The sequence below is a fragment of the Anomalospiza imberbis genome, chromosome 21 (assembly GCF_031753505.1).
Source record: "Anomalospiza imberbis isolate Cuckoo-Finch-1a 21T00152 chromosome 21, ASM3175350v1, whole genome shotgun sequence".
In the NCBI taxonomy this organism is placed as follows: domain Eukaryota; kingdom Metazoa; phylum Chordata; class Aves; order Passeriformes; family Viduidae; genus Anomalospiza; species Anomalospiza imberbis.
Window position 1 is genome coordinate 612,501 of NC_089701.1, and position 15,000 is coordinate 627,500.

Sequence of the window (15,000 nt, forward strand, 5' to 3'; positions counted from 1 at the left end):
GACCAGTTAATAGAGCCAGAGTAAGGTGGAATTTTTAGCCCAAACCCTACCCTGCCAGAAAGGCCCTGCTGGGGGCATTTCTCCTACCTGTGACTGCACATTGGCTCCGACTTGGGACCCCTGGTAAGAATCCCCATTCAGACTCTGCATGTTCATGAACATGTCCCCAGAATTTGGGAGGTTAAAAGAACCAGAAGAACCTGGAAAGGAAAGAGTTAGGTAGCTGAATAACAGAGAGCTGCAAAAACATAACCCCGACACCTGAGGGCAGGGGAAGGAGAAGCAGCAGGAGAGGAGAGGACAGGCAAGGCTCAGTGGAGGGGAAGTTGCTGCCCTGGCGTGGGGTGAGCGTGGCCACCGGCCCCCCACACTGGCCACCACATCCCGGCTCTCGGCCGCGCACCAGAGCGCTGTGCTGGGCAAGCCTGGAAGCTCCCTGCAACCCAGGGCAGCTCTTCCCTCTGGAAGAGCAGCCTGTACAACATTCTGTATCAGAGCTGTCCCCTGCGGATCACTCCATCATGAGGTGCCATCACCACACTCATTTTGAGCCTGTGCTTCGTGTCTGCTTCCAAAGGAAATTGTTGGCAGTTCCCAATTATGTGGATTATTACTGTCAAAGAAGGAACCTTTTTCTTACTTGCTTTTAGTTAAAGTCTTTTTTTACCCACGGTTCTCTATCCTCTTTAAAGGTTGTCCACAACTAAGTCACAGCAAAACATGACTGCAAAGAGTGTTTGTGCTTGTGGAAACCTTTGCCCCTGGAGCCCAAAAAAAAAACGACCCCTCACACACCCCTGACTACTGCAGTGCTCAGACTTGCAAAATGTCATCAGCACACCAGTGAGACCTGTAGCAGAACATGTCACAGAGTAACTCCAAATTAAAGTTCCATCCTTAGATTTCTATTTATAACATCAACTCCATTTCAAGCCATCCAGAGTTTAAACTCTAATTAGAGCATGCTAAGATATTCCTCTATTTTGTTGTTATCTTAACAATAAATTTAACAGTTCTACAAAACCAGACTTGGACCTCTGCTCCATTTTACGTCCTTTTCAGTGAATGAGAAAAAGCTTAAAGTAACTAGAGAAGCAAAGGTGCCAGAAGGCAGAGCCAGGCAGCCGTGACTGCTGCGGGAATTACACAGGCCCCACTTGGCTCTCCCACGGCTGTGGGAGCTTGGCTGTGGAGCAGCTGGGGCCACGCACAGCAGGGCTTGGCCCTCGTGGTCCAACCTGGCCGCCCTTGGGCTCAGGACTACTCCCTGTGCCGTGACTGGCACTGCTAAGGAGCTGCATCCTCCTCATCCCGACCGAGCTCGCTAGGGCGCCGTCAGGGCCCTCGAGGAGGCCGGAATGCAGCAGGCGGGAACATACCAGAGTTTGGTGTGGTGGGGGAGTTGGTCTGGTTGTTCTGGACAGCCGCGGCCACGGCGTGCGCTGCAGTCACGGCCGTCTTTGCCGCATAGAGATTGGCTTCCTCCTGGAACTTCCCGATGTTCTTCTTGTACCTGATTCTCTTATTGCCAAACCAGTTGGACACCTGCAGGGGAGAGAGGTGGGAAGGGTGAAGGACACGAAGTGCTTGGCTGGGCAAAGCAGGATCCTTTTGAGATGTCATTCTGAGATGCCAGAAACACAACCCGTACCTGCTCCAGGTAACTGAGCACTAACCCGGATCAGTTAAACACCACCATGGAGCTGAGCTGACCTGGCTCTGCTGCTCTCTTGGCAAACCGAGGCATAACAAGTGACTGATGACTGCACGCATCCCGGAGCTTGCTGTACCACAGCATTGTCCCCTACCACCATGGGCCATTTGTCAACAAAACTGGTGCAAGACCCAGAAAGCTGCTCAGGGGGGACCAAGGTCCGGTTGACTGAGGGCGAGCGGGCAGTGAGAGCAATTGTTCTTTATTTTTGGGCTGGAACAACCTTGGCAGCCCACTCACAGAATCGTGTTTGGTTGGCTGAAAATGAAAGGAATCATATAAATCAATAATGGTTGAAAAGTCACTTTGTCATGTCCCTTTGAAGATGCTGTACTGAAGCCAAGGTGGCTCCCAGGGCACCGGCTATTAACCCGCACAGGGGTCACGCCTGGAGCCGCTCAGGGAAGTTTGTACAATCCTGCTTAGGGGCTTTGTTTAACTTCAGCTGCTGTAACAGAGCTCCTAAATAACAAACCCAGTTTGGAACATGGACAATGGCCAACACAGCAGAGACAATAAAAGAACAGCTCCAGTGGTAAAGGGGCAGGGACCAGTGACAGCCCAGTGGTTACCAGGCAGCCAGAGGGCACGGCAGGGGCTGGGGTCCTGTCACAGCACCCAGTTCAGGATCCTGCTGAGGCAGGAGTCAAATCCTGCTGTATTTGATGCAGCACAGCTTTTGTTTAACCACAATTAATGGAAAACCTCTGGCCTTTACCAGTAATATGGAAGGCACCTTATACATCCTGCTCCCCTGATAATACTCCACCATATTCTATATATTGCACTTAATATCACCTTGTCAGTCAGAGAAGCAATAATACATTAATGAAACCCAGCAAATAATTATTGTGTACAATCAGATTATGCTTTATTAACAGTATCATAATTGAGGAATCTCTGCACATCAACCGTATTGTCCACGGATGTGCACGAGACCCCTCTGTTTATGCACGCCCCTGGACCAATCAAACAACAGCCATCACTAATAAAGGTTTATTTAATTCTCACAGTAAAATTTTAATATCACCAGCAGCCTGGGGAAGCCTCAACGAGTGGATTTGCTTGACATCAGATCGTTTCCATTCTGCTAGTCCCAATACTTCTTAATCTTTAATATCAAGGCAATTAAAATTAATGGCCACTCATCCAGAGCCACTGTGGGCAGTGTTTCCTTGACATCAATTGTTTGATGGGATTACCTAGAGGTTAAACTAACAAGCAAGGTTTAATTGGAAGCAATGAGAGGAGCAGTGCTCGTACGTTATGTTTAACCCGCACACCACATCTAAATGAATATCCAGAAATGTTAAACTCTTCCTCAGACTGAGGTGCGGCGCCGGGGCTGCTGGAGGAGCCGCGGCAGCCCGGGGGTGCCACAGTCACTGCCCCCATCCCCTCTGCCCAAGGGCCCTTTGTGCTCCCGTGGCACACAGGGCAGGGCAGGGCAGGGCAGAGCGTGCCCCAGCCCGGGGAACCTGGGGAGCAACCTGGGGACACCCAGGGACACGCGGGGACACGCGGGGGCTGTGGCTGCAGCTGAGCAAGCACGGCTGACATGGACAGCTGGACCCGGCCAGGACAGGGCCAGGGCACTGCTCCAGCAGGCTGTGCCGGGCAGGATTTAGGATCCCTGCCCACCTGGAGCACACCTCACCTAGCTTGTGCTGCTGGCACTCCGTGGTCCCAGGGAAGACTGGGTTGCAGGTGCTGGGCTCCCCCGTCAGCACCGGGACCCAGCTCCTCACCCAGCCCCGTGCTCACCCAAATCATGGAAGTTGTCTCCATTGTGAGCTGCCTCACAACACATTTTTCATTAAAACAAACTATCTCTTCACATAAAAAAAACAATGAACATCTTTCTCCTCCTGATCATTGAAGGCCAATTAATTAATTGGGCTTAATTGTATATTACATTTCAAACAATACTGTTGCACTTATTTATCATGTTAATTGCAACGTTAAATAAAAAGACAATAAATTATTACTGAAATCATCAAGATGCCTAATGTGGGATTTGGGATGGGGCAGGCCTGCCTCGTGTCTCCGGAGTGGGTGATTTCCTGGGATAAATCAGTGCTCATTCGGCAAAGACGCAGCTGACGCAAGAGCATCGCTGCTGGAATCAGGGAGATACAGATTCATGGATCATGGAAATCTTTCCACTGTGTTTCCATGTTTGTAGCACACAGTCTACACCTAAAACACCTAAAACATGGTACAAACCAGAAAATGTTAAAAATCAATGTTGCAGAATTACAGTCTGTGATCTAAACCCAGGAATTTTACCTTCAGAACTATTTCATTATGCTGCAGCTTTTTTCCTTGCTTCCCACATGAAGTCCAGGGGTAAGAGCCCCTCCATCCACGGTTTTCCCTGTCCACCTGCTCACAGAAACACTCAGAAGCAGCAGGGGCCAGAGGGGTGCTGGAAACCAGCTCCTGCATCCTTTCTTTAAAACAATGTTAAATATATTCCCTTGTCAACCGCATCCTTCTTTTGTTTGAAGCAGTGAAAAATGTTATTGCTGTACTCCACTGCCCCGCTCTCAGCACTGGCTGTGCCCTCTCTCCAGCCCGTGTGATGGACTGATGGTTGTTTGTGACACCCTGAAAGAGGCTCATCTGCAAAAGTATAAAACATCAGCCTCGCAGCCATGGTGGGGGAGAACAGACAATACAGTTTATCTCCCTCCAACATGCGCTGATGGGGTGGCTCTAAATTACAGCCGACAGTGTTCTCTGCTAAGGACATTTTTTTCCCCAGAATTACCTTTTCCGCACTCTTAAAAATGAAATTGTGTGAGGTGTTCATCTTAATAAATAGTTTGTCTTTATGCTTTTCTTGAAAAACCTTCTCTACATATTATTTTAAACACCGATATCAAAACTGAAACCATCGATCTCCCACCTGCAATGAAACGATTCTGGGAGACAATTTTCCTTGCAGCTCAGTAAAGTGCCATGGCAGCAGGATTTCCAGTCAGCAGCTTAATCTGGGGGGAGGATGACCCAAAACACTCACTAATTAAGTGTTTGAGGGAGAAAATGTTCTGCCATGAATCTGCCCCCAGCGTGTACAAGGTACTGACAGTACAAGAGAGAAACACTTGGGATCATTGCTAGGAGAGGCTACAGAGGAGCCTGGCTCAGCCAGGGAAAGGACAAAGCCTCTTCATCAAAGACAAGCCAACAGCTCCAGAGTTTGGAAAGCCATCCCTTAATGTTATTTATTCCTTTTTCCAGATCTTTGGCCCTCCAGGGTATTTGCAGCACAGGAGGTAAATGGGGCATGGTGACAGGCACGGCAAGGTCCAAGGGACACTTGGTCAAGGCTGAAAATACACACACTTAGAGATCTTCCATGAAAGCCCTGAGCGAGGTGCAGCTCAGTCACTTCCTCAGATGCCGTTGCTTGTCCCCTGTGATGCTGCTCCTGCCAGGGTTTCGATGACTGCTCAATTCACTCTGAGTTCTGGATTGCATCCTCTGAGTTCTGCTGTCAGTCACCAGAGCAGTCAGTGTGTGGGGGCCTGCTCTGTGGTGCCTGCTCAGAGCTCATCTGCTACATGGCCTCAAAAATACACACCCTTTTCAGTAAAAGAGAGACACCTCCAGCCCAGTTCGACCTACAAAATACCAACTAACCCTGCAGTACTGCCATGCAGCCTCTGGAAGTGCCTTTGGAAATAAAAGATTAGAATATCCATGGTGTTCATGCTCTCTGGCTGTGACAGCAGATCCATCAGGAACTCAAGCAACCAGCTGATCACAGGCACTCCCTCTCTCTCATACATGCTCCTCTCCTGTAACATGATACATGGCCCCATTTCCAGGCTTTACCATACCAACCCGAGTTTTTCCAAATCATTTATAACATCTTGCCAGAGCGACCCTCCAGCCGTGCCAAGGGCCCAGCCCTGCATCCCTGGTGCCAGGCTGGGTGGGCAGCACTGCCCTTGGACCAGGCTGGCAATGTCACCCAGCAAGGCTGAGGTTGCTGGATGCAGTGCTATGGAGGGCACAATGCAGCTACTCCCACTGCTCACTCAGACTTCCTAATGGATTCAAGAAACAACTAATTCATGTCTGTATCAAATATTAAAAAGACAAACCTATATTCCTGTCACAGGTTCTCTGCCACTGCTGGGTTGTTGGACCATCTGCCTGCCTTTTATTTCATTCTATACATTAAATCTTATCAAACAACCAATTAAGAAAGAAATCAGATCTATTAGCACTAGAAGCAATCAGTTATGGCTTCTCAAATGTTCCATCTCATTTCCTACAGTCACTTCAGCCTTATCTTGATCTGTCTTTTTATCTGTCCACACCAAGGAATCACTGAGCCCCTCCCTGCCAGGCAGGACTCACCACCGGGTGCAGAGGGAACGGCTCTTCAGCAGGTCTGGTGGGCCTTTTCCCACGTCATCTCGCCCAACTACATTAACCAAAACCGAAGAACTTTTGGTTTGTTTAAGTTGGTGTTGATGGCATGGCCTCTCCTAACCATACAGCAGGCTGCCTTGGATCACATTGAAGATTTCTGGACACCGTTTACTGAAGGAATTGCCATAAACCATCTCATGCCAAGGACTGAAACCGGCAGTGAGATGAAGGCTGCAGACCACAGTGCCCTGGCACTCGTGTGCTCTCAGGCTGTTTGGCTGGTTCCAGGCACCCCCAGCAGCCGCAGGGATGCCTGAGGGCACGGGAGAGCAGCAGCCACCATGGGGCTGCAGTGCTTGTGTGATGCCGAGGGCGAAGGAGGAGCGATGTGAGAGGGAGCAAGCTGTGCACTGAATTTCCCTCAAAAACCTCCTGCCCATCACCACAGCTATTTGTAAATGGACTGGGAGAAACTGCCTCCCTCCCCAGCCTGTACCTTCCCCTGGCACCGAGCACAGGCGCTTCCACCCCAGTCGGAGTGGGGTATGTGCTGCGTGCCAAGGAACAGGCAAGGAGACCGCAAGGCACACCCACGTGTCCTGGGGCAGTGCTGCCAGGGCTGCTGCTGTGGGTGCAGCCGAAGTCAAGCAATTCCAAATTTGGAGGAGCTGGGCAGACTTTCATTTGAAAGTCTTCAATAAAGTGCCTGAATTTTTCATGCATTCAATGGAGGCCTATAAAGTAAATCTCAACTCAGGTCTTAATTATAAAGCTAAAGGTTGCATTGCTAATAATGCCAATACTGCAGCCTGCAATCATTAATAGTTAACACACGTGCCGCAGGCACCATTCCTCTCAAGGACCTGAAATATTGATAAGGGAGCTGAGGGTGCAGGGAGGAGCCAGCACACCGGCCCTCACCACAGGAGCAGGGGCTGGAGAACTTGGAGACTGCAGGGCACTTCCCTGCCACACAAGCTCAAGTTCTTCCCCAAGCTGTGCAAGCCAGATTTGTGTGAGAATAATTGGGGTTTCTAGCAAACATACAGGCCTCATGGAATGCCAAGAGGTGTTTTGCTTTTTGAGCTGCCTGGTGAAAGAAAACTCGATGGTGTCATCAGCCTGAGCACCGCTGCGAGACACCAGTGTGAGCGGTTCAGGTACTTTGGCCCACAGGGAAAGCAGCTGCAGCCAACGATGGCACAGTCCTGACTGCGGAGGTGCTGGGTTTCTTGCATTAACTTCACACTAACAGCTGTTATGTGTGGTAAAAGGAGCAAATCTGCCTAATGCAGTTTTGCCACAGAGGAGCCACTTATGTCACTTCAGCGTAGCTAGAGGCTGAATTTCTGACTGGCTTAGAAAAACAACTTTGAGCAATCAAAGAAATTTGGATCTATAAAGATAGATCCTAAATTTGTCAATAAACTGTCCTTTCCCCAAAATCCTGCTCAGTTGCAATGAATTCAGAGCAGAGCAAGGCTCAGCCAGGAGCCTCGCTGCTGTGCAGAGGGAGGGCTGATGTGAAGTGGGGTGCAGACCTTGTTGCTTTTTATTTTTATCTTCTTCTCTGTGCATAGCACCTTTGTGCCCCAGCCTAGCCCCAGCCACCACAAGCAGGCAGCCTTTCCTGCAGAGCTCAGCCACATCCCATCACCCTGCAAACCTCCTCATGCTCAACACACAAATATGAAGGGGTGACAGAGGTGCTTTGGGCAGGCCCAGCTCCATACTTGCCTCCACTGGAACCACCTCCCAGAGCCTGGAGGGAGGTGCCAGCATTGCAAGGGGAACCAGGAGATTGACACTCCGTGGGTGCAGGGGGTCCTCCCTGCTGCTTACCTGTGATACCGTGATGCTGCATTTCTTTGCCAGCTCTTCTTTGGCTTCTTCACTGGGGTAGGGGTTACTGAGGTGGGAGTAAAAATACTCGTTCAAGATTTCTGTGGCTTGTTTACTGAAGTTACGCCTTTTCCGTCTGAAATGAGAAAAGGAAAACACCACTGTTCCTCCAGATGCCAGCAGGTCCTTGGCAGGGTTGGATGAGGAGCAGCAGCCTTCATTTCACAGCCCGTGTTGCAGCACAGAACAACACAGCAGAGCCGCCCTGGCAGCCTGATCCCTTTGGGCTCCCTGACACCATGGGAGGGAGCAGCAGGCAGCAACACCATGTCCTGCACCCAGCCCCAGGGGGCTCTGGACTCTGCCTCTGGCTTCACACCCCCACCTCCCCACAGGGTTCATCCCATGGGAGTACAGGCCACCTTCACGTGCTGTGGCAGGAAAGGTGAGGCAGGTGCTGAGCCAACAGCCTCCCTTGTGCCTCCTTCACAGTGGGGTAGACAGCCCAGCCCAAAGCTCCCGGCCACGGAGCTCCCGTGTGCCAGCAGCAGCCTGGCAGACCTCCTTCCCCTCCTTCCCTTCAGCACAGGTCAGCTGGGGCCCTGCACAGCTCCCCGGGGTGAGGATGGTACAACAGGATGGGGCAGCCGTGCTGACGTGTCCTCACATGGCCTCCCTGAGCTAATTGGCTTCCAACAGCAAGTGGATTTCAGGGCTTTGTGAGCGAGACCCATCTGTGCCCCCTCCTGCCATGGGCTGCACGGGGCCCAGGCTCTGGCCCACATGGGACATGGGACAGGCTCCAGGGGTGTCACCTGCCTGGGGCACGGAGCCTTGCAGAGAGCAGCCACACGTGCTCCGGCCCAGGAGCCTCCAGCCCTCGCCGTGGGGGCAGCGACCCGGGTTATGGTGGCAGCGCCTGCTCAGCTGCAGTGCCATCCCTCCGTGCCAACGGCTGCTCTCCTTTAGCACGACATCCTCTGGAAGGCTCCAGTTAAACATTTCCTTGGAGCTCCTTCCCCCAGGGCTGTTGCAATCACCGCCGGCGCCCCAGGCCAGCCGGCAGCCGAGCGCAATCCCCAGCGCGCTCTTGCCGAGTATCACGGTGCTGCTAACTGCACTGTATCCTGGAGCAGGCAGGCTCCCTCCCTAGAGCTCTGTTTATCTCATTACTATGCTTCCGCTCATTTTGCCTTATTTACCTTCCTCCTTTTTAAAGAAATCACTTTAAAATGTACATCTGCAGGCTCTACCTTTGCGTTCCTGGAGCTCTCCATAGACATCTCCTCCAACTGCCTGCAATTACCCTGATTTCCCACACCTGCCAGTGACCTCCTTGTTAATAACATTATTTTGGTCTTGTTTAGCTCCTCACAGCTTTCAGGTGTGAAGCGTGAGCTGCTGGAGGATAGAGGCTCCGTGTGGCGCCTGCTGCTCCTCCCTATTCCGCCCGGCTCTGCTCCTGCTCTGCCGGGCCCCTCCAGCTGGGGCCCTGCTCTGCAGACAGGAGCCCTGTGAAGGGGATGGGGCTGGGGATCACTATCACACCTCATCAGGCTTCAAAACAATTCTGACTGCGCCTAAACCCCCCTCCTAATCCCTGTCTGCCTGCCTCCTGGCAGCTTGTGGAGCACGCAGCCCACTCATGCTGCTGTGGGTCCTGGGGACAGGCGTTGAGCTCCAACAGTGGCGCAGGTGTCCAAGGTGGGGAAAACAAGCCCAGTCTTTGCACTAAAATTTGAAGAAAAGACCTTGTTGCTTCTGAAGGCCTACTTGGCAGGGGTTCTCTCCCAGAGCAGCTGTGGATGAAGGCTTTTGCTGGGACAGAGCAACCTCTCCCACCCATCCCTGCTGACATGGGACACCACTCCCAGTATGGCCAGGCTGTCCTGGGCTGCCCAGAAATTCCTGCTTCCCCCAAAAAAAGAGACAGGGGCACTTGCCTCTGTCTTACCTGGCATCAAGGAACCTTGATCTTAAAATCATTACTGCTTCACAAGTGCTTTGTTTGAGCTGCATCTGGATGGAGCTGAATTTTCGATGAATGATGCCCACCATCCTTTCAATCTCCTTGGGAGAAATGGGACGTGTCCGGCTCTGTTCTCTGAGGAGGTTCATTACATGAGTGGTAAATTCATTACATGCCTGTGGAGGAAGAAGAGGCTCAGACATGGGTTTGTGCTGTCCCACAAGGACACAAGCTCCGACCTGGCTGTTGGGGAAAGGCAGCACTGGGGGCTGGGGGACCCCTCACATGGCCCTGTCCCCTCCACATGCGTGTGGCCACAGGATCCCCCCCTGTCCAGGAGACCTGCAGCTGTCCTGGGGCAGCCAGGGGAGCCCAGTGACCAGGGCCCTGCTCCCGCTGTGCTCATCCCTTTCCCCATTCCCAGCCAGGCCCCCGCCAAGAGGAGCAGTCGGATCAGCCGCTGTTTCAGCTGAAGCAGGGGCAGGGTGGGACTGGGGACCCGCACACCTCACAGCCAGGGGGGCAATACCCCGAGCCCTGTGCCTCGGTACCCCCCTGCAGCACCGAGGGACCTGAGACCTTTGTGAGCACCGTGTGTCCCTGTCCCGGGGGGGTCAGCGACACTGTGCCCCAGCCTGGCCCGCGTGTGCGGCCGAGGCACTGAGGGAAGGCACGGGGAACCCTGGATTACCACTCCCAGTCTGCGACGTGCTGATAGAAACTTCAGACTGAGCCATCACCAGGAACCCCCTCCACACATCCTGCTCTCCTGACTTCCCTTTGCAGGCTGGAGCCTGACAAAAACTCTGCTGGCTCCCCTCTTCCCTCTAAAGCCAGGCTGCAAAATATGTAGCTAATATGTCTGACAACCACATTTTCAAGGATTCTCCAACATTTCAATAGATTATGTGATGGAAGGAGTTAAAAGTGAAAAGTTTATGCATCTAAAAACTCATAATTTCCTATAACATTTGCTGAACGTCTCACAACTTATTAAGTGAAGCCATCTATGAATGCAAATGCTGATTAGCAATTTGGCAATAGCCCAACATTCGCAGAATTCACATAGCTTTTCTTTAAACCAGTAGTTCATACATGATTAATTAGAACATCTCATTTATGTAGTGTGCACTTTAGCTCATTACTCTAAGTAAAATTCGTTAAGTATTTACATTTAGATAATTAAAATCTGGGTACACCCTTAAGAAAGATGCATACACTTCAGGCAAAGTGATTTTTTTTCTTTACACTACTGAAAGTAAATTACAGGCTAATTTACATCCTCGCAGCACCCGTTGGAGGCAGCGCTCACGAGCCCTGGTGCAGAGCCCTTCGCTCGCCACCGCCGAGGCCGCCGAGCCCGCTGCTCGTCCCAGCACCCGCCACCCCCGGCTTTGCCAGGGCTCCCCGGGCACCAGCAGAAGGAGTTGGCCATTTCTCACCCTCACTTCCCACCGGCACATCCTTTCCTTCATCAGGGCACAACCCGAGCATGCGGAAGTTCAGGTCCAGCCCTCTGACCAGCAGCAGGACCGATGACAGCGGCTTTGGCTCACCCGGGAAATGTTGCACAGAAGGGAAAGGGACACGGGCACCAAAATGCAGCAGCTCTCCCCCTGAGATCAGGCAGCAGCTCTGACAGTTCCAAAATACAGCTGAACCCAAGAATTTGGATGGATGTTCCAGGCACACGGTTTGCCACAAGCCTCCTTCTTTTCGGATCCCAGGAATTCAATTTTAAAGTACAATAAAATTGGCAACTGTTGCCTTAGAAATATTTTCAGGTATGTCTTTTCTATAAGAGATTTAGAATCAAAAACTGGACTTTGAAAAGCAAAAATTAGTTTCTTGCTTTCAAGAAGCAAAAACCTTTCCCTGACTTTACTTAACTTGCCTGATGAGACTTGGTTTGGCTACAACTGCTTGGAGAGCCTGGGTTTAATTCATCTCCACCAGCACCTCCCCTCTGCAGAGCTGCCTCACACAGCACAGTGGGAGGAAGCTCAGAAGACTCTGATGCTTTGTCTTGTTTCTCTTGTTTATTTATAGCGTCCAAGCTACTTGATCCCTTTTCCAGGACTATTTTTCAGGCCTCTGCTTGGTGCCCAAGACATTATTAATAATGTCAGGTTATAAGTGATGGCCTTGTTAACCTGCTCAGAAACCTTGTAGGAGCAGGGATGCTTCTGCTGCCTCAGTGCTTCATCACAAGTGCACAAGAAAAAGAGAGGAAATGGCCCAAAACAATGTTGAGGGGCAAGGTGGCAGCCAGTGCTCTGTGGGGCTGGTAGTGGCTTCTGAGCTGCCACACCTCACCCCAATTCGGGGTGAATTCAGGAGACATCTGTGAACTTGGGAAGTGGGTTCCCAGCTGCTCCAGGAGGCCTGGGACCCTTACAGTACTTTTGCCTACAGCAAAAAATGTATTTCAGTGTAATTACAGCAGATAGCTTTCAATATGTCATCTCTGTTATAGGAGCTGTAAATTATGGAAGGCGCTGCCTGTGCGTGGCCGTTTCTCCCGGCGCCCGGCGAGGGAGCGCTGGGTGATGGCGTGACACACTTTCCATTTCTCTTTCCCTTTTTTTTTTTTTTTTTTTTTTTTTTTTCCCTGAGTGCATTCCCCTGACTGGCAACAAATATCAGGATCAAACTGCCTGGAAAGCGTCTCCAGGAAGGCGCTCTGGTTCCTGCTGCCGTGGGATGGCGGGAGTGCCCGCGCCGGGCAGGATGGCAGGAGCGGCTCTGCGGCCCGGGCAGGTGCCCGGCACGGGCTCCCTGCTGCAGGAGGCTCCTGCCTCCCAGAACCTGTGGTGCCAGAGGCTGAGATGCCAAGCCCTGGCTGCCCCTCGGGCACTGCAGTGAGACAAACCAGCAGGAGACAGTTTGCTGCCAGGCTGGGGAAATCATCATATGTCTGTTGAGCAGACGTGGCTGGGTGTCAGGATCCGTGGGGAAGCATGCATGTCTCATCCTCAGCTCTACCTCTCTCTCCTGCTGCAGCAGCATTTGAGCATCCTCCAAAATTTCCTGTGGTGTAGACGAATGGCTGTGACATTTCAGCCAAAACCTTTGTAAATGGAGCTACAGGGCAAAAAATGCTCCTGCTTCCCCCACGTCATTAAACTTATTAGAGTCCAAGGATGTTTGCCAGGAAGCGGCTGCAAGCACTGAGCTGCCGCCTCTCTGGCCCAGATCTGCCTGCAGCCTGTGTGCTGTGCCTGTGTGAGGCACGTTAATGCCACAGCCACCCCCATCACAACACTAGGCTCCACCCGACGGGGCGAGGAGGGCTTGGGGCTCCAGCCAGGACTGCTGGGGCCCTGCAGGGTCAGGGGAGAACAGCCGATTCCCACAAAGACCCTGACAGGTGTTTGCTCACTTATTTGTTCTCCACTTGAACAACACAGTGAAAGAGACAGCACAGACAAGGCAGTGCCACTGGCACCTGAGGCACACGGTGCTGCTGGCACTTGGCAGCACGTGGCAAACGTTCTCAGTGCCACCAGCATGGCCAATGTGTTGGGTCACCAGGTCCCAGTGGTGAACACAAACCTACAGGTCTCTGCAGCATGCTCTTCACTCCAAACAAAGACACTGTGCTGGCATCTGCCTGAACCAGGATTTCCCTAGTTCCTGTCCCCAAGCCTGGGACAGGTGCTCTGCTGACGCCTCACTGCCCACTCTCTTCCAACCTGCACCAGCTGACCTGCCGTGGCCAAGTCTGGTGCCAGTCTCCTGCCACCTGCTCCAGAATCCTGTGGGCTGAGATGGCCAATGCAGCCCTTGTCTGCCTGTGCTCCCCAGCTTGCCAGACCCAGCAGTGTGAGACCTCATCAGGGCAGAGGGTGGCACTGAGTGACAGACATCTCTCCTCATGTCTGCCTTCTACGGGCTGGGCAAAGGGGAGAAACACGGGCTTGGGTGCTGCTCTTGTGCAGTTACAGACAACAGAAAACACTCAGGCATGCAAGACATGAGCCCTGGCTCCAACCAGCAGCTCCTTGGAGCCCGACAGACTCCCATCGTGGCTCTCCATGGGCTGAGGTGTGGGGAAGGGGAGGAATGGTTGTGGTCCAGAGTGGTCAGTGGTGGGCACTGGCAAGCAGAGGAGAGCAGTGTCAGGTACACGAACAATTGAGAGGCTGATGTCTGACCTGTTCATATTTCTCCAGCTCTGTGTGATAGATTTGTCTGATCTGGGTCAATTTGGCTCTATAATCTGAGTGTTCAATAGAGTTATCTGAAGACCCTCCAGAGGCTGCTGCGGCTGCAGCTGCTGCCGCCGATCCCCCACCTTTCTCCGGACCTGAGACTCCTTCTGCCAGAAGCATATTGTCTAGTCTCATTAGCTGAGGATCGGGAGGGTCTTCCTCCTGGGCTCCTCGGATGCTCAAACCTTGGGCAGAAAAGAGAGAACAAGAGAAAACACAGTCAGTACTTCTGCATCTGCCCAGCCACTGCCCGCTCGCTGCCCGCTCACTGACCGCCTGCCACGAGCCCTCTGTGACACCCACCTGCCCCAGCCCTGGCCCCAGCACCCATGGACACAGCCCTGGCCCCAGCACCCATGGGCACAGCCCTGGCCCAGCCCTGCCTCCAGCACCCATGGGCACAGCCCTGGCCCAGCCCTGGTCCCAGCACCCATGGGCACAGCCCTGCCCCAACACAGCCCCAGCACGGCCCCAGCACAGCCCCAGCACAGCAGCCAGCCCCGTAAGACGCAGTCTGGCAGTGCCACGGGGGGATGGCACTGCCACAGAACCCTCTCTGCTCCCATACACAGCAGGAACACCTCAGTAGGCTGTGCCAGATGTGCCAGCAGCACACAGCTGCCAGGCATGGACCTGGGCACCAGCAATGCGCTCCGTGCACTCGGGGGACAGCACAGGATTCCACAGTGACTGTCAAAGAGGACATGCAGTGGGAGATGACCCCCTCACTGGCCAACATTCCAACTCAAGAAAGCACAAGGCATTAATCTTGCTCTAAAATACACATTTTAAACCTGTCACCTTAATTTAAAACTATAATTCCATATAATTTAATGGGAATTATAAAAATGTCTCATCATCTCTTTAAATTA

At 52.4% G+C, this 15,000-nt stretch overlaps 1 protein-coding gene across 9 annotated transcripts in view; it reads right to left on the bottom strand.

Annotated features, from left to right (window-relative positions):
- Positions 1–15,000, bottom strand: part of PBX3 (PBX homeobox 3) — a 105,058-nt gene that overhangs the window by 5,124 nt on the left and 84,934 nt on the right. For 6 of the 9 annotated variants that reach the window (XM_068210864.1, XM_068210863.1, XM_068210865.1 and 3 more), the window contains 5 exons: positions 14,072–14,313; positions 9,900–10,090; positions 7,946–8,081; positions 1,380–1,545; positions 88–200 (listed from right to left, as the gene is read on the bottom strand). In XM_068210864.1, coding sequence (XP_068066965.1) covers positions 88–200; positions 1,380–1,545; positions 7,946–8,081; positions 9,900–10,090; positions 14,072–14,313 — 848 coding nt within the window. The remainder of the gene's footprint in view (positions 1–87; positions 201–1,379; positions 1,546–7,945; positions 8,082–9,899; positions 10,091–14,071; positions 14,314–15,000) is intronic. The other 3 variants (XR_011005548.1, XM_068210868.1, XM_068210867.1) reach the window with 1 other exon arrangement.